General features: G+C 35.1%; 3 protein-coding genes across 4 annotated transcripts; all 3 read right to left on the bottom strand.

Annotated features, from left to right (window-relative positions):
• Window positions 1-996: 996 nt before the first annotated feature.
• LOC139096940 (phospholipid-transporting ATPase IF) lies at window positions 997-9,278 on the bottom strand. Of its 2 annotated transcripts, none has more exons than XM_070648706.1 (8): window positions 9,114-9,278; window positions 5,726-5,942; window positions 5,034-5,609; window positions 4,420-4,973; window positions 3,335-4,339; window positions 2,108-3,237; window positions 1,720-2,046; window positions 997-1,659 (listed from the first exon to the last, which is right to left on the bottom strand). In XM_070648706.1, exons 1-8 carry the CDS (start codon window positions 9,114-9,116, stop codon window positions 1,437-1,439), a joined length of 4,035 nt encoding a protein of 1,344 aa, XP_070504807.1. In that variant the 5' UTR covers window positions 9,117-9,278; the 3' UTR covers window positions 997-1,436. The 2 variants fall into 2 exon arrangements, with proteins under 2 accessions (XP_070504807.1, XP_070504799.1); XM_070648698.1 differs by lacking the exon at window positions 9,114-9,278 and adding an exon at window positions 7,318-8,275.
• A 9,078-nt stretch (window positions 9,279-18,356) lies between these two features.
• LOC139095625 (farnesol dehydrogenase-like) lies at window positions 18,357-19,303 on the bottom strand. Its single transcript, XM_070647016.1, has one exon. It carries the CDS (start codon window positions 19,237-19,239, stop codon window positions 18,478-18,480), a length of 762 nt encoding a protein of 253 aa, XP_070503117.1. The 5' UTR covers window positions 19,240-19,303; the 3' UTR covers window positions 18,357-18,477.
• Window positions 19,304-19,426: 123 nt separating this feature from the next.
• LOC139096479 (farnesol dehydrogenase-like) lies at window positions 19,427-20,236 on the bottom strand. The gene has a single exon (XM_070648198.1). It carries the CDS (start codon window positions 20,231-20,233, stop codon window positions 19,472-19,474), a length of 762 nt encoding a protein of 253 aa, XP_070504299.1. The 5' UTR covers window positions 20,234-20,236; the 3' UTR covers window positions 19,427-19,471.
• Between the last annotated feature and the right edge of the window lie 165 nt (window positions 20,237-20,401).

Raw genomic sequence — 20,401 nt, 5'->3', positions numbered from 1 at the left:
CAATTTCATCATTCCATCACCCCAACTTCCCCTACATCCTTACCATATCTATCACATCATCTCAATTTCATGCCCAAAAGAAACAAAAAAACAAATTAAAAAGATTAATTTGCATGTATCAAGTGTCATTGTGACCTTTTCATCTCCTCGAGGACATCCAACTTGAGATAAAGTTGTTCCTCAACTAAAAAGGAAAGAAATCAATAATTTATGACATGTGGGACGAATTTTCCATTTGGCACATCCACAAAACTATTCAAAAATGATAAATTTATTTAAAGAGTCAACAATTAAAGACGAAAGTCAGTCGGAATGGGGAGGAAGGGGAACTTCTTAATGTCTTCTTCGTCTTTTTGGGATTTGGGGTATTTTGTAAGGATTTGGGGTACCCCAAATACTTCCGTCTCGACCACAAAAATTATTTATCATCTACAAAAGTGTCACAAAGGCATGTGTTTGGGTGAATATTGTGCCTTTATGTCTCATACTTTTATCTTTGAGGGAATTTTCCAGGATGTGAAATTTTGTAGTTTTGTATTTTTAAGTGTCTATGGTCGACTGTGGATAGGATTGTATGAAGGAGGTGTGAGAAAACCCAAATAATCGACACCCCTAGTGGATTGAGGAGTTTTTTAAAATTATTACAGTAATCTTTGTGACATGTGAGAAGGGTTAAGTAAATTTTTGAACATTAGAAACATGTAAGGAGATTAGAATCATATTTTATAGTGACTTTTTGTAAGTGAATTAATGTGATACATATGGTTATATCCTTGTTACATGCTGTAGTTGATGGGGAGTAGGGGGTGGACTGGGTTATTAATAGCATTAATTATACAAAGAAGTCACTTTTTAGGGAAAATTTCAATCTTGAACTTCCTGTTTTTAATTTTTGGTTTTTTAAAATTTTTAAAATTTTCAAAAATTGAAAATTTAAAATAATAAATAATTTAAAATTCAGTAAAATCCCAAAGAAAAACTCTTTTATTAATATAATTAATTAAATTAAAAATTCTAAAATTTATTTTTCAGCTAATTTCACTCATTTTCGTCATTAATAAGTCACATTTGGTTTCAATTTCTACTTTGAATAATTATTGCTCTGAAAGACTTAAGGATTGATAATCTGGGATGAAAGTGACGACTGGGTTACCCGACACTTCGTCTCTTGGCATGGTCATAGAGTTGTACTCATAAATAAAGTCTCGAAAGGACAACTTGACGTAGTTTGCTGAACATTCCGGACAACTTGTCATTAGTCGTCCATAGTTCAAGCTACTTACTCGACACTATGTCTAGTTGTCCTCTCGGGAGAAATGAATGATATTAGGATATAAAGCTATTGCTGATTTACAGCTCCAATCTACCCATCATCCCAGATTATTCATCCTTATGCCTTTCAAATAATTAATTGTCATTTTAATTACAAAATTATTTTAGAGGTAAGTAGTTTGAGAGAGAAGCGGTCCAACTTTTCTACTTGTTGCCATTCTTGCATTTCCGGGGAAAAATCGTCCAGGTCCTAGATTAAGGATGTTAAATGCTCTGATTGTAAAGTCTGGTAAGAGTGCAGCTGCTGTAATGATTGTCGAAAATATCCAGAATGATGGATTCATTAAGAGTTTTGCGTATACCATGTAGAGGCTCATGTCGAATCCACTAAAAGACAAGAATTCATAAGCACATCAAATTTTCCAAAATTTAAGCTTGACTACTCACGCATTAAACAAATTATAAACATATGTCGTGATTATAAATCCAAAAACAGACAGCCACACAGTTCCAATGAAGATATAAGTCCTATAAATTGACTCAATCAACAGCTTCAAGTTTGTCACCATCACAACATTATGAATGATGGATACACCAAAGCACATAAAGTCCATTGACTTTCCATTATAGAACAGTATGTCATTCTCCTTCCAGATAGCTTGGGTAAAGAAGTAAATGATTATTGAGTGATAGAATCCCAAGAGCATCCATCCATTAAAGTATGGCCAGCTAAACAGTTTGTTCCTTGATATTGTCTTATAGAGTGATGGATTCCTGTGGATATAAGTTCTTATAAATCATACAAAATAGCAAGCAGTAAGCAATTCCAACTTACGTCATCAGCTGATCCTCCGGATGAACCTTCTCCGTAATGGATATAAATAAAATTGGCAGTGTCGTGTAAGTCACATTAAACAGTGTCAAGAACAGTGAGTCATAAACCGATTGACTTGAAAACATTGAGTCAGTCTGGAAGTACAGCAAGCATCCCATCAGCACTAAATTCTTATAAAAGAAGTACAGCACCAGCAGTGACAGTCTATGTGAAAAATAATGTCCATGAAGCAGTACAATTCTTTTGAGCATTGAAAAGTTGGCAAATGCATAGTCAGCACACCGTGCTGCTTGTCTTCCTTCCTTGCCTATGATGCCCAGCGAAACATGAGCTTCTTGCAGCATACTGACATCATTTGCTCCATCACCAATCGCTGCTGTGACTGGCTTGTCATGAACTGTTTTGACTAGGCTTACAACTTTACACTTTTGAAGTGGACTAAGTCGACAGCAAAGTACAGCATGGCATTTATATGCTAAATCTCTAAATCTTTCAGGGCAATGATCAAGTGCGAATGCTAGACTTGATCCGTCAATCAGCAATCCAAACTCCCTGCCTTCATTCCTCATCAATTCCCTTTCCAATGCCTCAAAATGTCCACTCAACTGCAACTCATTCCTGCATTCAACAATAAAGTATTTTGCAGCATTTTCGGATATATGTCCACAACTTAGTGCGATATTTAATGCAGTCTCAACTTTATCACCTGTTAATACCCAAATCTTAATACCTGCAGCCCTTAGTGACTCCAACGTATCCTTAACATTATCTTGTAGTGCATCTTCAACAGCTGTTGCACCTAACAAATCCAATCCAGTCTCAACTTTTCTTTGGCATCTCTCGACCCTCTCAGCACGATCAGATAAGGAACTGTTGGCCTCAATTAATTCATTATTAAAATTAATAAATTCTGTCTTTGTAAGTTTTCGTCTAGCTAATGCTAATGTTCTTAATCCTTGCTTTGCAAAGTCATCGACATGCTTTTGTGTTTGTGCTGCGATTGATGAACTTCTGGTGTTGCACAATGGTATGACATGACTTTCGGCTCCTTTTGTGTAGATCCAAATTTGTCCGTATTTGTCCATGACAATGACGGACATACGTTTACGGTCGGATGTGAATTCTAGGACCTGAAATTAAACGGAAGGTAAAAAAGGTCGGAAAATCATTACTATGGACATAGTGGGGTAGGAGAGACATAGAAGGTATGACTACATTTACACTTACCTGCAGTCTCTTAAACTGAACCACATCATTGCTCTCCTTCTCATCAATGACCCTAGGTAGTTCCTCATTGTTCTTTCTTCTCTTAATCCTCAACCTTAGTGTATAGATGTCATTATTGTCATTAAGATATATAATTCCTAGTCTAGCGCAAGCCTCAACCAATGCCTTCTCATCTGGTGATGATGCCATGTAGTCGAGAATGTCAATGAATGTCTCAAGCTGCTTTTTCTCTTTCATTGTCTCTTGTCTTTCGATCAATTGTGATGATGTGTAGACAGGTGCTGCATAGTACTCTCTCGATGATGCTCTAACTGATGTGAGTCTCTGGAAAGCTGGATGATCTGGAAGTTGTGTTGGAGATGATAACATTCCGAATGGTATGCTTGATTTTGTTCTACGATGACTGAGGATGATCTTCTCTTCGGTCGTGGTTACGACTGGAACATGTTGGGATATAGCTCGTTTGAAGTCGGCAGCACTAGCTTTTCTAACTGGAACAGGTTCTGATGATTCAGAATCTCCAGAGTCTTTGCTGTTGACTGAATCTCGTGTGACAATTGTTACTTCTTTAGTGACCATTTTGCCTTCTGATGTGACTGGTGCTGTATCTCGAAATCTAGCTGCTGAATTTCCATTGCTGAAAATTGACAGCTCAGCATTGCCATTTCTATATCCATCATTATTAAGACTAAGATGTCTTGTATGTGCCTTTTCCATATTCCTGACCCTCACTGCATCGCTCATTGGACGATTCTCATCTGTCAGTGTGTACTCGACACTTCCTCTATGGGTGATGTAAGTCTTTGATGTCAGGAAGTCAATTTCCTCAACTGTTTCAATGTCTCTAAGCTCCTCAATTGATTTGTGGAAGATTTTTGGAATTTCTGGAGTTACATTGAGAAGAGCTAGTTCCTCGTCTGCTCTATCTTGGTCTTCTTCATACATGCCGGCCACTTGGACTGTGTGACAGACAGCTAAGGCTTCGAAGAAGGTGTAGACGTGTTTCTGGAATGAAATTGTTGGACATTAGTTTTTGAGATGCTCCCCAAGTAACTTAAACGACCCAAAATCCAACAAATACTCACCGAACATTCACCAATCTTTAACGAATAATTCTTCCCATTCTCCTGCAACCCCCTTCCTTCCTGCGAGTACATTTTTCCATTTATCGAGCACTGTTTGAATATCATCTCATTCTTAGTCAACGTACCCGTCTTATCGGAAAATAAAATATTAATCTGACCTAATTCCTCATTCAAATCCGATGTATTGACTATACACGGCTGATTAGTCTCTTCATCATACAGATGAGGATCCCATTCCAAATAGAAGGCACAAACAAATTTCTGCATCTCAATAGTCACATAAAGTGAAATTGGAATTAAAAAGTTGAAGAGAATAAGGAACGAAAAGTAACTTTGAAGGAACAATGAGACTGCATAGGTGTCACTAATTCCTCCAATGTAGATGTTGTGTTCTGGATGGAAGGTGTCATAGTAGGTTTTGATGAAGTAAGACACAGTGACCATAGCAAGAAGTAAGATGATGAAGAATGCCAAGTATTTGTTGATGAACTTCTCAGCTGAGCTCATCTTGTTCTTGGTTATTTTGCTGTTTAGAGCTAGTTTGGTATTTTGACCTAAAATTGTTAGGCATTATTAGAAATTGCTCCTTAAAAACCTAGAATCTACCAACTCACCTGTATATACAGCACATGCTATCGCCCACTCAGTATTCTTCACTCTTGATCCTCTCAACATCAAATTCTCAGCCATCAACGGTATATTATGCATCCCAGTCTCTAATTCTCCATCTACAGGTATGACACTGACTCTATTGATGGTTTGTGGCAATTCAATCCTTCCATTGAATGAGTACAAGTCAGTCTGTGATTGTTCGCATTCAATATGACCTAATGTGTGTATTTTACCGATGTCAAGGTCAGGTAGACCACGAGGAACAATCAATGTCTTTAAATTCGTTTCACCATCAAGATTTGCAGTTGTTATGAAACACCTGCCTTCATCTGATGACTTAAGTAGGACCATATCGCATGGCACATCGCAGTCTCTAGTGATTTTGATTAGTTCGCCAGGAATGATGTCCTCACATCTGATTTCAGTCTCTACACTGTTTCTAATGACTGTTACCATTGATTTGTTGACCATGTTGTCTGCTCGATATCTTAGGAAGTCTTCATAGCCCTGCTTTACTGCTGTTACGGATATTACGAATAAGAGAGGCAGAATGGATGTCAGTGGGGTCAGCGGCGAATCTAAAAAGGCAAAATAAGACGCAAATAGTGAATAATAATCATAAATAGACAAATCTATGTCAATGACCTCACTCAACTTAGATTCTTATCACAATCATTAACACAATTAAACTCACCTATCACAAGTGCAATAATTGCCATAATTAAAAACCAAAAATTAGCTACCCTCCGAAACTGTTCAAATAAATTCTGTGGTAAAAATGTCAACAATGTATATTTTGTCGATACAATACGATTTTGTTGACGAGCGTTAAGTTTTGACTTCTTATCATTGTAGTTAAATGCTCCGATTTGTATGCGAAGTGAGTCATCTTCTGATGATAGGCGATTTCCCTGAAAAAAAGAATCAAAATTACGTTATGAACGATTAGATGTGTGTGGAATCGTGCGTATATTGTTATCTATATGCGGTATGCGGTGTTTGTATTGGATTTGTTGATATGGATTTGGTATGGAATAGTTAGTCTGATGCATAATATGGATAAGATCAAAACAATCGCGAACACTGATTCTGTGGTGTAGTGCTAACGTCTGTGGCTGATTCTTAACCCACTGAGATATTCAACCCTACTCTTCACGGGATATCCAACCCCATGCCATCCAAGATATTCTATACTGGCCTAACGACTGTCTACAATACTCTATTCCTTCTTTAGCCTGAGGGTAAGCAATCATTGGATTGGGTAGGGTAACATAGGATATCCTCTCTACCGAAATAATATATCCAGAATAGATTAAAAACTGGCTCCAAAAATGGTTCTTGGATTCAATACTCAAATTTTACGACTCTAGTTACTCCATATACAGGATATAACTCCAATTCCATAATTTTTCAATAATATATCCAACTCTACCCCAAGTTAGTGCACCTTAGTAAGCAACTTAACTGATAAAATATACTTTTATCATTCAAAGAATTAATTTTTTATCAATTTTGTAAAACTTATTTAGGTATTTTTGTAAATCACATAAATCAAGGCTTCCTGACATTTTCTTTGACTATATATAGTGAAATTTTCAGCAAGTTTTTGCAATATTTCGATTGAAATTCGTCAATTTTCTGCAAATTTGGCAATTTCTGTCAATTTTTCCATCAAATTTAACATTATTTTTAATCAATTTTGACCAGAAATGCAGCTAAAATGATCTCAAACCGCACCTGACCGTCCATCAAAATTGTTCACCAAATGTTCACTTCATGGCCGAATCTTGTCAACTAATTAGCATTACTCATGATCGATTTGGTTTTAAAACTTTATTTCCACATAATTTCATACAAACATATCAAAAAATAAAATTATTTCTCATTACGGTAATGCGCTGATAAGATTCCAACTGATAGTGAAATTGTCCCATTAGGGAAGATTTGTGGGAATTTGAAGGGGTTGAGGTTTGGTATGGAGAATGTGTTGAGGTTGATATTGGAGGTTCTGATGTAAATTGAGGTTGATATTGACATAGTGTCGGTAAATGGAAGTCATAAAGGTGTATATTGTGGAATTGCTGTCAATTTAGTATTTTCCCGCCAAAAACTAAGGGTTTTGGCCTTAGGATCATGTAAGACTACCTAGATTAGCTTATCTAAACCGGTTCTAAAAATGTTAAGAACTTGTGCCTTAGATCCAAATCTACTCCAAATTTTCCCAAAACTTATCCATGAAATTCTGACCAAATCACCCTAAGGAAATCTACCAATTACACTCCCTACCTCTCTTAAGAATTCCGACTCATCAACCAATTCCGCTTCATCAGCCATCCTTTATCCTATTTATATTCAATCAAAATTCAACTTAAATTTAAAATTCGCACAATTTTCACTTTTTTCACTCCATAAACAATATTAATTCTACATTTAATAACTTGTTATTATTTAATATTGTCTACGTTATGTCAACTTTTTTACGTTTGAACTTTCATGTATGAAACACGGAAGACAACTGCTAACGAGCAATTTTTATCACATTTGTGTGTCTGAAATTTGTTATCAGTTGTCTGATAAGACTTAATACTCGCAAATGATTTCAAACCGATTTTTTTTCACACATTTTTTTCTATTCGGATGTATTAAAAATATTTAGTTTTTCCGTGTGATTGTAGAGCGAAATCACACGTGTGGCGGTAAATCTTTGATTGTATTGTGATAGGGTTTGGATTGGGGATGTAATTGGGAATTTCCTCTAGGATGGATCAAATAGATCGGTGTAAATCATTAACGAGGGCTGGAATTAAGACAAAGAGGGCGAGGGGGGAGGAGGGAGGTGAATGGAGGTTCGACCCCAATACTCCCCTGGTTGATCATCCCTAGGGATGTTTATTATCCTTCAGACTCTTCTATGAGAGCTACAATACTTTCCAAGCATTCGTTAAATTGATTAAAACCCCTTTAAGGTAGATCCCCTTACTGCTCCCATAAATCACATTCATGTCTAACTCAAGTGCGTAAATACTAAGAAATGTTGTTTCTTTTTAAAATCAGAACATAATATCTTTTATAACTTTTGTGTTATCAATTTCACTCCCAATATCACGTTTTTCTACAATTACTAAGTTTGCAGACCTTAAAAATAGAAATGTGAATCGAACTAGTGTATCGGGTAGAAAGCCATTGCGGATATATTCACACCGTACCATAAAAAGTCTGGCGAGGAGACTAAGCTTTACTTTGCATATATAGATAAAAATCCCAGCAAAACGGTTTTGCCCCATATAAAATTCGGTGTGAATATAAAAATTGATTTGTGAATTAAATTTATCAGAAAAGAAATTTCATTCGGATGCAATGAAGTGAATCATAGGTAATGTGATTAAAAAAATTTGATAATAAGTCAGCTTATTTAATCATTTGCGTCAGTTGTGGGTGTGCCGGGGAGTACATGGGGATTTTAAGGAGTAATCGTAAGGCAAACGGTGGGAAGAAGTTGGAAAATAGTGTCCCTAGGCCTGCGTAGCTTTTGTATAGCAGGATTTTATTGAGTTTCACTAGGAGTCGAGTCATGCCGTCCTGGACGTAAAATATTCCGACTTATTCAAATTGTTTAATTTTCGGGATATGATTCAGAACATGACACAATTGTTTATCGAATTTTGACAAAATTTTGGTCAATTTTTTTAGCCAAATTTGAGTTTTTTTCTAATTTTTATCGGATCTATGAATTAATTCCAATAGATACACATCACTACTACATATTTCAACACACATGACAATATCCAACTCTGTCTATCTATCTAAACACATTCATTAGTATTGACAACAATCCACACAATCACACCTGGTTAATCACCATAACTTCTATACAGTCATTTATGAAAATAATGTTAATGTGTCGCTGCACAAAAAATTCACAATAATCATTATTTACAGGTACTTAAAGAACCATTCTGAACTTGAAAATATACGCAATAGTCTATAAATACTTCCTGTCACTTTGTAAGCTATTTAACAAATTAATTAAATTATTCAGCACATAAATCATAATTTAACTCATTTTGTAAGACGTAATTTACCATTTTAAATCGACAATTTTTCAGCCAAATTCAAATAAAATAACAATTGACACTAAATAACTAGTTCTATAACATGTAAATTTGATCCTTCCACAACAAAAAAATCACATTTTAAATTTCAATCGTTCCTGTCATTATATCCACTAGAACACTTCACAATCAACTGATACGCGTGCAAAAATAAAATTTAATAGGAAAAAATGTAATATTGATAAGAGCGATAAGTTTTAAGAAAACGGCAACAACAACAACAATGCTGTGGTTCCGATAGTAATAATAATGAGCGATATGATAAAGATTATATTTTATTGGACATTATCGCATCGTCTGGCGTGTTAAATTTGCGTCAATTTGTCATTGTGTGATGACACTTGAACTTGTTTGGGTTTTTTTGGACGGGTTGGTGAGTTTGAGGTTGGGATAGTGATGACCTAGCAAGACATTTGAAGGATTTAAGGAGAATGAGTGGCGTGAGATGCAGGGGAACTTTTCTCAAAAAATGATACTAACTAATTGATAATTGAGGGCTTAATGTACCGAGGATGATTCTGACTGCTTGAGCATCCCAGCCACCCCTGCATTTCTTACCCTTGACCCTCCTCCTTTAGCTAAATCCTTGTATTGATGAATGTGCCTTACAATTTGATCCTTTTTTGGGAATTCACATTTCATTTTACATTTCCAAATTCATATTATTGATCGTCATGTCATAAAGCAACTCTCACTTTCACAATAACTGCAATATATTTGCAAATAAAGTCATTATCAAGACTAATAAATGCTTAAATTCTTTAATTTTGTTATCAAACTCATTCACATTATCAAAAAAATTATGAACAACTTGATAACTTTAAGGCTAACTGTTCCAATTCATAGTATGGCATGTCCTTATACTGCTAATGCAGATCCCTAAATCATCCCGAGGGACACCCTTCGGGGGTCTTGTTAAGCTCCTAAAAACAGCTGGACTGGTGTTTTCATGCCAAAATCTTTGTTTTGTAGTCAATACAGCAACGTGGTGCATCCCAGCAGATATACTGTCTACCTCGGTTTGTCCCCACACTCCATAGAATCACTTTCTTCAATTTATTTCACTTCCGTCCTTGAAACATCTCCTTATTGTTCTTCATTTCTAGTAAATTGTAAGCAATAAATTATACTAGTTTACTCCATCCACTTTACTACAGATTATTAATGCTGTGTGTATAAGAATGGAAGATTTATTGATGAAAAATTCCAAGAAAATTTGAGAAAAATAAATTGATGAAAATTTGTCAGAAACAGACAAACTAGATTGACTCAATTGTTACATTAACTTGAAGCTCATTAATGATTTTAATTATTTTTCAGGGTAATTAGCTTAATATATTGAATATATTCAAATATTTTATACTAGCGGCACTATAGGTATGATAGAACACAACATCATGTAACCTACATACTACATGCTATAGAGAATATGTTCTTTTCTGTTTCGTGAGATTATATGACTGAATATGACTGTGCATTTATTAATAATCACGAAATGTGGATGAATATGAATATTTGTGTAAATGAGGAAGAAAAGAGGTGATGGAATTAGAGCATAGGGATGGACAATGAGAGGATTTTTGGTTAGTTTTGTGGTTTTTCAGGTAATTTTGAGGTTATTGTTGACTAAAGAGACTTCATTTGACTGAATGATACCTTTTGTCGGAAATGACAAGGTATAACTTCCTATAATATATTTTAGGCAACCTCATGACGTACTATCCCACTTATTGATGCCATATTGCAGCTTATAACGTCAATTTTGACTTTGTGACATCAAATTCGTCCTAATCATGTAGACACACTTCCGAAAATTCTGCAAAACACCAAGTCACCATCCCTTGCACTCCCAAAACTAAACATTAATTAAATTCTTCCACAGAATTTCGTGTATCTTCAAAAATATGCGCGCGTTTCTTATCTCAAAAAAATATTATCCCTCATCTCATAACTCCCCACCGTCAGTTCCAATGTCTTACATAACAGACATACGAAAAAATTTTCCATGTAAAAATAGAAGAAAAATCAATAAAAAAAAGTTCATTTAAATTTTGTGTTGGGTTGAGGGGTCGCATAATGATAATAATGTGAAAATTACTTTATTATCTCCTCAAGGCAATCTTTGTGAGCATCTTAGTCTCTTTTGTGTGTCTTCTGGTTCATGTGAGAGAGGCAATGGCAATGAGAATTAACAGCGAATGTGGACGGAGGAGAGAAACTCGTGTGTCATTTGGAAATGGAAAACGTGATTAATGTGAAATTAATAAAAAAGTAAGCGAAACTAAGATTAAGAATGGGAATCTAATGGGATGGCATTATGAACTTCCAGGTGGAAGGTCTCATGAAACTTACTCTCTATTGACAATTTAATAATTTTTTTAACCAACTTAGACAATTTCAAGTCAAATTTTACTCAGCGCGGAAGTTCATGACTCCATCCCCACCCACCAGCATCACATTCATAGAACAAAAACATCTTACAATTATTAATTTACATAAAATAAATTTCTTTCAATTCTTTTTAACATCTACAAAGTTTATTGTTCACATTTGAGTGTCTGTTGGTCTCGATTCTCATTTCATATTTAATAATCGTGCCAAATCTCATGCATGACATGAACTATGTTCAATATTTCCATCTCACTTCCTCATTTCTAGCTCCTCATATGTGAATTTTATGCTCTATTGTGATACAATTTGCATGTTTTTTGAGTCCAACAATGAGATGAATGATGAAGGAGTTGACCAGGGTTGGATGGACTGTCATGGTTGGTCCCGTATCCCACAATTGTCCATTACACATAAGGTCTGAAAAGAAGGCACATAAGAGTGTGTAGAACTGATGATATCACACACGACTTTTATTATTTCATAATTTTCAATCCACAATCAGCTTAAGACTTATAAATCCACAAAGCAACACAACAATAAGACCTTTAAGTTTCAATGCTTATGCTGCTTTGTGTGCCAAAAGAGTGCCGTAGATGATTAATTGGATAAATTTTATTATTATTAATAACATACATGAAATTCATAAACAGGCACAGCAACAACAACAACAACAATATTCATGCATCAAATTTCTTTGCCATTTCGATCGTGTAGTCATTTTTTTCATCCTCATTGTGCCTGTATTCAGTACAAGTCAGTCGAGAGATGCTGAGGAACAACAACAGTAACAATATATTATTGTATCTAAAACACATAAAATAATGGAAATAATGAAAAAAAGTTCGAGAGATGAATAAAAATGCGATAAAAGCTGAGTAAAAGAGAGCAGAATTGGAAGATGTGTGAGGAGCTGGGAGGTAATGTGTGGGCTGGGGAGCTGAATTTTTGGATAATCTGAATTTTTACAATTTTGAAAAAATCCCAAAAGTTCACTCAAAAATCTTCAGCTCGCCTCACCTAACTTCACCTTCTAACTCATTAAACCATATAAAATGCAAGCATCACATCCCATGAATCTAAGGTAAAAGACAAAGAAGTAGAGAATGCAAGCAATGAGGCATTGGATGCACATGAACATGAACATGGCAAATTTGTTGTTTGTGAATTAATAATGTGTTAATCGAAAGTCAACGAACGCCTTTTGTGTGGCTGTTTCTGTGGCTGTGGCACATGAAAAAAGAAGAAAATCTCGATTTAAGCAAAAAATTCTCATTTTTATAGCTCGAGGAATTAAATGTTAAATGTTCTCGCACATTAAATTCATAAGCATATTATGATGATTTTTATGGCTCATCTGATGATGATTTTTGAAGCACTTCTAGTGGATTTTTTTCCTTTTTTATTTCACTTAGCATTTGAGGAAATCCAAATAAAAATTTGATTCGCTTCTTGTGCAATTTGTGCTGTACATTTGCAATTTGATCTGCAGTTAATGGATGAGACGTGCTAGGAATATTAAGAACTATTTTATTTTGAGGTAATGTTCGTATGGGAAATGATTTCATGAATCTATGTCCACCTGACCTACAATACAGCACAACAGTGACCTTCAAGGTAATTTTCTTCTTCCACTTTCGACCTCGAAACACTCAAAAATACACAAAAAACATTTTAATTACGTCTGTCTGTAAAACTAGTCAGTTCCTTTCCGATAATCAAATTTAATTGTGCCCCAATTTTCAGTTTCTCTTTTCCTTGTTCCTTTCGTACCGTCCCGTAAGTTTGTGTGTCTATCGGAAGCATTCCTGGCACAATTTCACATCTGTTTGCGAATTTAAATGCAAAAAATGTTTATGGATGATTGGCTGCACATATGCACATATTGTACAAATGTTGCGACTAGACAGCCCAACCAGTCAACCATTTAACACTCAATTAATGAAATAGAATCGACCTTTTTGACCTCGAAACTCAATTTAACCTCAACATTGACCTCGAATAGAAAACTCTGCTTGCAGGAATTGCAGCAATTAGTGTCTATAAAATTGTAAAATTCAAGCCTGAGTCAAAGCAACAAATAGAAAATGCACAAAATGTCAATCATGTAGCATTGGAACATCTTCATGCATCTTTGAGTTCCTCACACGAATAATAGGCAACAAAAAGAAGAAGAATCAGAGCAGCAACATGAAGACAATGACAGGAAGATTGGACTTTGATGTGCACATGGAAAAAGAAATCTTTTAAAGTCAATTGAAATCGGAATTGGAATTAAATTCAATGATAGACACACAAAATGAGGCACAAGAGACACGCGAGTGAAATTTCTTTTTTTTGTAACTTTTTCTAATTTTTATTCACATACTTTTTATCAATTTATTTACATTTTTTATGAACCTTTACTTTCACCTGATGTGTCGTCTCGTGCTTCTTCAAGTACTCCTTCTGCATGAACTCCTTGTAACAAAAATCACATCTATGAAGCTTCTTCAATCCATGTAGATGCTCATGTCGTCTCAAATTACTAAGCGTTGCGAATGGCCTATTGCAGAGATCGCATTGGTATCCGTTGCATGAGGAACTGATGTCTTTTTTGATTCTTCGTTGTCTTTTTTGTCCCATCATCTTTGCTAAGCCATTTTGGTGCTGTTTTGTTGATTGTGGAACTTCAAGCTTATTGACTGTGAAGGCTGCATCCGCTGATATGACAACCTCGTAGAGTGGCTGTTCATCTTCTTGGTCAATTGAGTCACTAATATCTTCTGGGATAATTTCGATGTAGTCAGATTCTAATTCAGGTGTGAATGATTCAAGTAAGTCTTCTGCTTCGATGTCAAATTTAGGTTCTGTTGACTTTGTTTCAGGCTTTCTGAATGCCATGTCCATTAATGTAAGTTGTTTCATGTTGTTCTGCTTCCTTAGTGGTGAGTCTACCTTGACTTCCTGCTCTAATGATGTTTCAGTGTTGAGTTTTGTCAAAATTTTGATGGAATTTTCAATTGATGTCTTTGTGACACTTGGTGATGATAACATTGGAGCTGCTTCTGTTGGTTGTTGTACTAAACTAGGCTCAGCATGTCTGATTACTTGCTCGAAACTTCCCTCAACTCCTGTATTGACAAATTCTTCCAATATTTGGATATTTTGTCCTACATTTGAGGCTTGGGGTTGATAGATTTGTTGTTGGATGCTGCTTAAGTTCTGTGTCTGAACTGAGTTATAGCCTGACTCTTGCACTTGTGGTTGTCCATTCATTCTAGCTTCCATTCTTTGATGTTTCTGCGTCTTATAATGACGAGTTAACGATGTCATTGCTGTGAAGTCTTTTTGGCAGAGTGTGCATATAAATGATCCTGAATATTGGTTCTGATACTGAGTCCTGTTTGGAATCTGATGTTGAGTCGCCATTGGAACTTGATAATGAGTCATGTTTGGAATCTGATACTGAGTCGTCTTTGGAACTTTATACTGAGTTATGTTTGGAATCTGATACTGAGTCATGTATGGAATTTGTTGTTGAAATTCCTGTCCTAAATCTGTGGCTCCAAGCTCCTTTTCCAATAGTTCATCAAACATCGGAATTCCTTCAGCAAATTTAAACAGTTCCGAGAAGTCATCTTCATCATCGAAGATCTTCTCAGTGTCAGCAAAGTCCTCGATATCCATATCCAAATCATTCTCAACTTCAGATGCTGTAAGTGTTGAATTGAAGCTATTGTCGCAAGCTTCTTCGTCATTGGAGTTGATGATTTGGTTGAAATCTGATGATTGTTGCAAGTCCTGTTCGAGCTCGGTCAAAATGGTGATGAAGTCATCCTGGTTTTTTGGACTATGGTTGAAGTCGATGACACTTTGTTGAATTTGACTGAAGATACCGGTTGATGTGGTGTTGATTTCGGCAAGTTGTTCAATTTCGGCTGTGATTTGATCCATTTTGAGAATTGTTGAAATTTTGGTTTATTTTCTAAATATTTTTAAACTTTTTGAGAATTTTGAGATGTTTGTTGTTTTGTAACTGGAGAGTTAATGATGACAAGGACCAAATTGGGAAACTATTTATATCCTGAAATAGGTCAATTTTGACCAAAACAACCGAAAATTAGTAAAATATTAAAAAATCATTCTTTAACAGTTTAAAACTATTCATACCAGGTATAAATTATTATCTTCCTTTTTTTGCGCCAATGTTTTTCGTAAACAAACTTTGAAAATCTCAAATTCACTAAAATTATAAATGTTCACATTAATTTTCGTATCACTATAGATTCCCTATACTTCACATTACATTTATACTACAATGTCATTTGATTATTCGATCTTAAATCCACTAAATAAATTAAATAAATAATTTTTCGAATTTTTCACACACACAAAATCAGAAACTCAATTTAAATTTTGAAAAATCGTTAAAATTTGAATCTCAAAAATACGTTAAAAATGAAACTTAATTTTAATATTAATCATTTACGATGTATGGATCTGTCGATGACAATACTAGTTTCAAGTCTAAATACAGTACCAAATTTAACATTGCCCCAAATTTTTCTGCATTTTACATCCATTTCTTAATTTAAAGAACAGAAAAAAAAGTTCAGCATAAAAAATATATTGTGGCTGTGGAGATGACTGAGAAATTGGGAGGCAAAAAGACAGCAACAACAGCATAAAAATAGTTAAGAATGCAAAGTGGTTTGAGGGAAAAGTCATTAGTGGATTTATGCTGCACACAAACACACTCGCAAGTTCCTTCGTCTTTGACTTCTTTTTTTCCTTTCGTTGTTGCTGCATTAAGAAAATGAAAATAAATTTTTTTAATGACGCTGAGAAAATTTTCCAGTTTTTTTTCATATTTTACTCATCTTCATCAACATTGAGTTCCTTTTTGTTTGTTGTGCCTTGGAACTCTCGGATCGTCCATTATCCATGAACATGCAATGATGCTTCACAACCCTCAATTTCTTCTTCTTTTTTTACTTCTTTCTCATTATTGATATTATTATTTTTATTTTTATTATTCAAAGGAATCTTTGCTTTGGTGCTTTGTCTTGGTGGACAAGGGATGGACACTTGGGATTAATGGATTTGGGAACCTAAAATTTGTCAACAATCCCGTCTAGGTTGGTCAGTTTTCCAACAAATTATGTCAACTTCTCTGTTTAAATGCAGCAATCTCTTACAATCCAATGACTCAATGTACCAAAAACAGTCCATTCCTTGACTTTAATTTCCCTTACCCCAACCACCATTCCCATTGTTTCATATCCCAGGACATGAAGGGTATTTCTTCTCATTTTCTTGCTTTAATGTTTCTTATTTTCCATGTCTTTGCTCTGTTTTGTAACAAAAAATAATACACAGCATCAGCAGTGCCAGTAATGGTGATAGTAGAGCATGTGCGTGTTCATATAGCATTCATCGTCCCCTAATTATGCACGAAGGATTTTTTTTCCTTATTTTTTACTCAAAAAAAATTTACGACACAAAAAAAAGTTAAAAAATAAAGGAAGGGAAGCTGAGGCGATGGAAAATCACCCTCGAGTCACTTTGCTGTGTGTGCATGCAAAGGAGATTTTTTTATGTACTTTAATGATTTTGAATATCTCGCGGAGTGATGTGGATATGAAGAATGGAAGGGAAATGAGATGAAAATGTTGGAAAGTTTATTAAGAAAAATGAGGAAAATTTTTATTGATTTTTATACTTTCTAAGGATGAAGTTGGACAGCATTTGGTGCATAATGACAAGGTATTGAGGGCAGTCATGCAATATTGCAGTCAATACCAAAAATGGCAAGTAAATACCGACGGATATTCATCAAAATACTCAAAAATTTGCATTCAAAAAACAATTCCTTACAGCATATCCACCCCATATCCATCACCATCCACAAAAAGACACAACAAGATACCAAAAAAAAGATGAAATTTTCCAACAATCCGCGCTTTATTTTCCATTCAAATCCATTAATTTTCATTTTCTTCTCGCTCAAAAACTTTCTCTTTTTAATGCCAATCTTCATCCTCAATCCAGCAGCCTCGACTCATTCCACGTCCACTTCCATCCATTTATTCACCATCACCATAGTCATCATAGTCATCATCTTAGTAAGGCAAGAAAGAAAGAAAAAAAAGCAGCACATAAATGAATGAAAATATGAAGCAACGCACAGGACATTAAGAGTAGGATGAGGAGGGTAGGAGATGGGGGAGGGGGGACGAGAGGGTGAAATGAATTTAAATAAAGAAAATTTACTTTTTTTTTGTGTATTTGTGAGTCGAGAAGGGAAGAAAAGGAAGGAATAAGATGCTCGATGGAATGAAGTGAACTCACCCGTGAATAAATTAAAAGATATAAAGACGATGTGGACTGGGTAGGGATGTGGATGGGCAGAAAAATCTATAAGAATGAGGATGAAAATTTTTGAGGTGTTTTTTACTTTTTTTTTTCGTACCAAAAAATTCACATCCAACAAACTTTTATTTTCCATGTGGTTGCAAAACGTCTGATTAAGATTTTCATATATTTTCCTCTATTTCCTTTCATTTCCACAACTTATTAATGAGAAAAAAAACTCTTTTTGCAGTTCTCAGACTTAATTAACTTTTTTTGCTATTGCTGCTTATGCTGCTTTTGCTGATTCTGATGGATTTTATAATATTTATTTTATTTAATGAGATGAAAATTGTGAGGAAAAATTGTTTATTGAGAAAATTCTTATTTTTTATTTATTTTTATGCTGCACAGGTTTCAAGGTGGTTGGGGGTGTGCTGGAGATGAGAATGGAAAATTCATATAAAAAATTGAAATAAAAATTCATAAAAATTATTGAAAATTCCACTTGGAAGTCGCCAAGCGACGGTTACTGAGTTTATTTTGGGCATTTTTTTATTAAATTTTAATCCACAAAACAGGAATCATCTCTAAATGATGTCAATTTACATCTTCAGAACTTCTCACCAACAGGCTTAATTGTCAATTGCGTCACATTGACATTATGTGGCGTACTCAGCAAGTAAATTACACCTTGGGATATATCAGCACCTTGCAATCCGGGAATGGATTTGTAAAATTCTTCAGCATTTGGTATTCCAGCTGCTTGTCCAAAATTTGTCCTTACAACGCCGGGACTAAGATTAGAAACCTTAATCTTGTCATTATTACCGACAACTAGTTCCTGTCTGATAATTTCAGTCAAGGCACGAACAGCATGCTTTGTTGGTGCATAGACAGTTGATGTTGATGGAAATGGAATGACTGAATCTACAATGGAACTGATGTTGATGATCATACCATAGTCATCAGCTACTTGCATGAGTCTAAAGGCTTGTCTTGTTGTATGGACAAGTCCAGTAAAGTTGACATTGATGACTTTATTAAGCTTTTCCGTTTCTTCATCACTTGGATTAAGGACAGTTCCAACAAAAGCTAGGCCAGCATTGTTAACTAAAATGTGGACTTTTTGGAATTTTTCTTCAATCCACTTGAAAGCTGCTTTGATGGAATCTAAGTCACCGATGTCACATTTACAGGAATAAATTTTTCCAGGTACTGAACTCACTTCCGCTGCAATTTCATCAATTTTCTCTGCCCGACGAGCTAATCCGATGACAGTTAGACCATGTTGAGCTAGATCTTTTACTATTGCGGCTCCAATGCCAGATGAGGCTCCGGTTACTACGGCGATCTTACCAACCCACTTGTCCATGGATGTAAATGAGAATTTTAGTTCCACAAAATCCAACAGAACGATCTAGACGAGACAAAACTCAACAAATGATTGAGCAAAAAATGCTCAACTTTATCAACCACTTTATGGCTTTTTTACTATCTTATCAGTCAACAAGTTTATAATAGAGATAAGGGGCTGTTCATTTATTAAGTAACTCAAAAAATGACTTGCTTCAAACTAATTTTTATTCAAATTTTGACACATTTTTTTAGAATTTTTCACCAACAGGCTTGATTGTCAATTGCGTCACATTAACATTATAAGGTGTACTGAGCAGATACAGCACACTGTCTGATACATCCTTTGGCTGGAGACAAGGAACGCTTTTAAAGAACAGATCAGCATTCTCAAATCCAGTTGCAGACATAATGTTAGTCTCAACAATTCCCGGACTAAGATTTGTTACTCTAATTTTATCATTATTGCCGACAATCAGTTCCTGTCTAACGATTTCGGTTAATGCACGAATTGCATGCTTTGTTGCTGGATAAACTAATGCTTTAGTTGGAAATGGAGTGACTGAATCTAATATTGAGCTGTTATTGATAATCATTCCATAGTCATCAGCAACTTGCATGAGTCTGAATGCTTCTCTGGTCGTGTGGACAAGTCCAGTAAAGTTGACATTAATGATTTGATTTATCTTGTCTGTTTGATCTTGAGATGGGTCGAGGATATCTCCCAAATACGTCAGACCAGCGTTGTTGACTAAGATATGGACTTTTTGGAATTTTTCCTCAATCCACTTGAATGCTGCTTTGATGGAATTTAAGTCACCGATGTCGCACTTGCAGGAATGAATTTTTCCAGGTGCTGAACTCACTTCCGCTGCGATTTCATCGATTTTTTCAGCCCGACGAGCTAATCCGATGACAATTAGACCATGTTGAGCTAGATCTTTTGTTATTGCAGCTCCAATGCCTGATGAGGCTCCTGTGACTACTGCGATCTTACCGACCCACTTATCCATGGCTTTTTTAGACAAAAATATGATTGTGCTTAATAAAAATGAACCAGCAGAACTGATGTGTAGCTTTAAACTAAAAATAGACGAAAAATTAGTTATTTTGAAACTTTAAATAGTAAATATTATTGTATGTTATCAGCTAGTGATAAGGAAGTCGACCAATTATTCTGT

This window comes from Chironomus tepperi, unplaced genomic scaffold (assembly GCF_022539635.2).
Source record: "Chironomus tepperi strain 1889 unplaced genomic scaffold, CSIRO-AGI_Ctep_v1 contig_34, whole genome shotgun sequence".
In the NCBI taxonomy this organism is placed as follows: Eukaryota; Metazoa; Arthropoda; class Insecta; order Diptera; family Chironomidae; genus Chironomus; species Chironomus tepperi.
This window is presented reverse-complemented; position numbering and strand designations above follow the sequence as displayed.

Coding starts and splice junctions, on each gene's coding strand:
- LOC139095625 (XM_070647016.1), bottom strand. CDS start 19,239: ATGGACAAGTGGGTTGGTAAGATCGCCGTAGTAACCGGAGCCTCATCT.
- LOC139096940 (XM_070648698.1), bottom strand. CDS start 7,365: ATGGCTGATGAAGCGGAATTGGTTGATGAGTCGGAATTCTTAAGAGAG. Junction 5,943..7,317: donor AGTCGGAATTCTTAAGAGAG/GTAGGGAGTGTA, acceptor TCTTTTTTTCAG/GGAAATCGCCTATCATCAGA. Junction 3,238..3,334: donor TTCAGTTTAAGAGACTGCAG/GTAAGTGTAAAT, acceptor GTTTAATTTCAG/GTCCTAGAATTCACATCCGA.
- LOC139096479 (XM_070648198.1), bottom strand. CDS start 20,233: ATGGATAAGTGGGTCGGTAAGATCGCAGTAGTCACAGGAGCCTCATCA.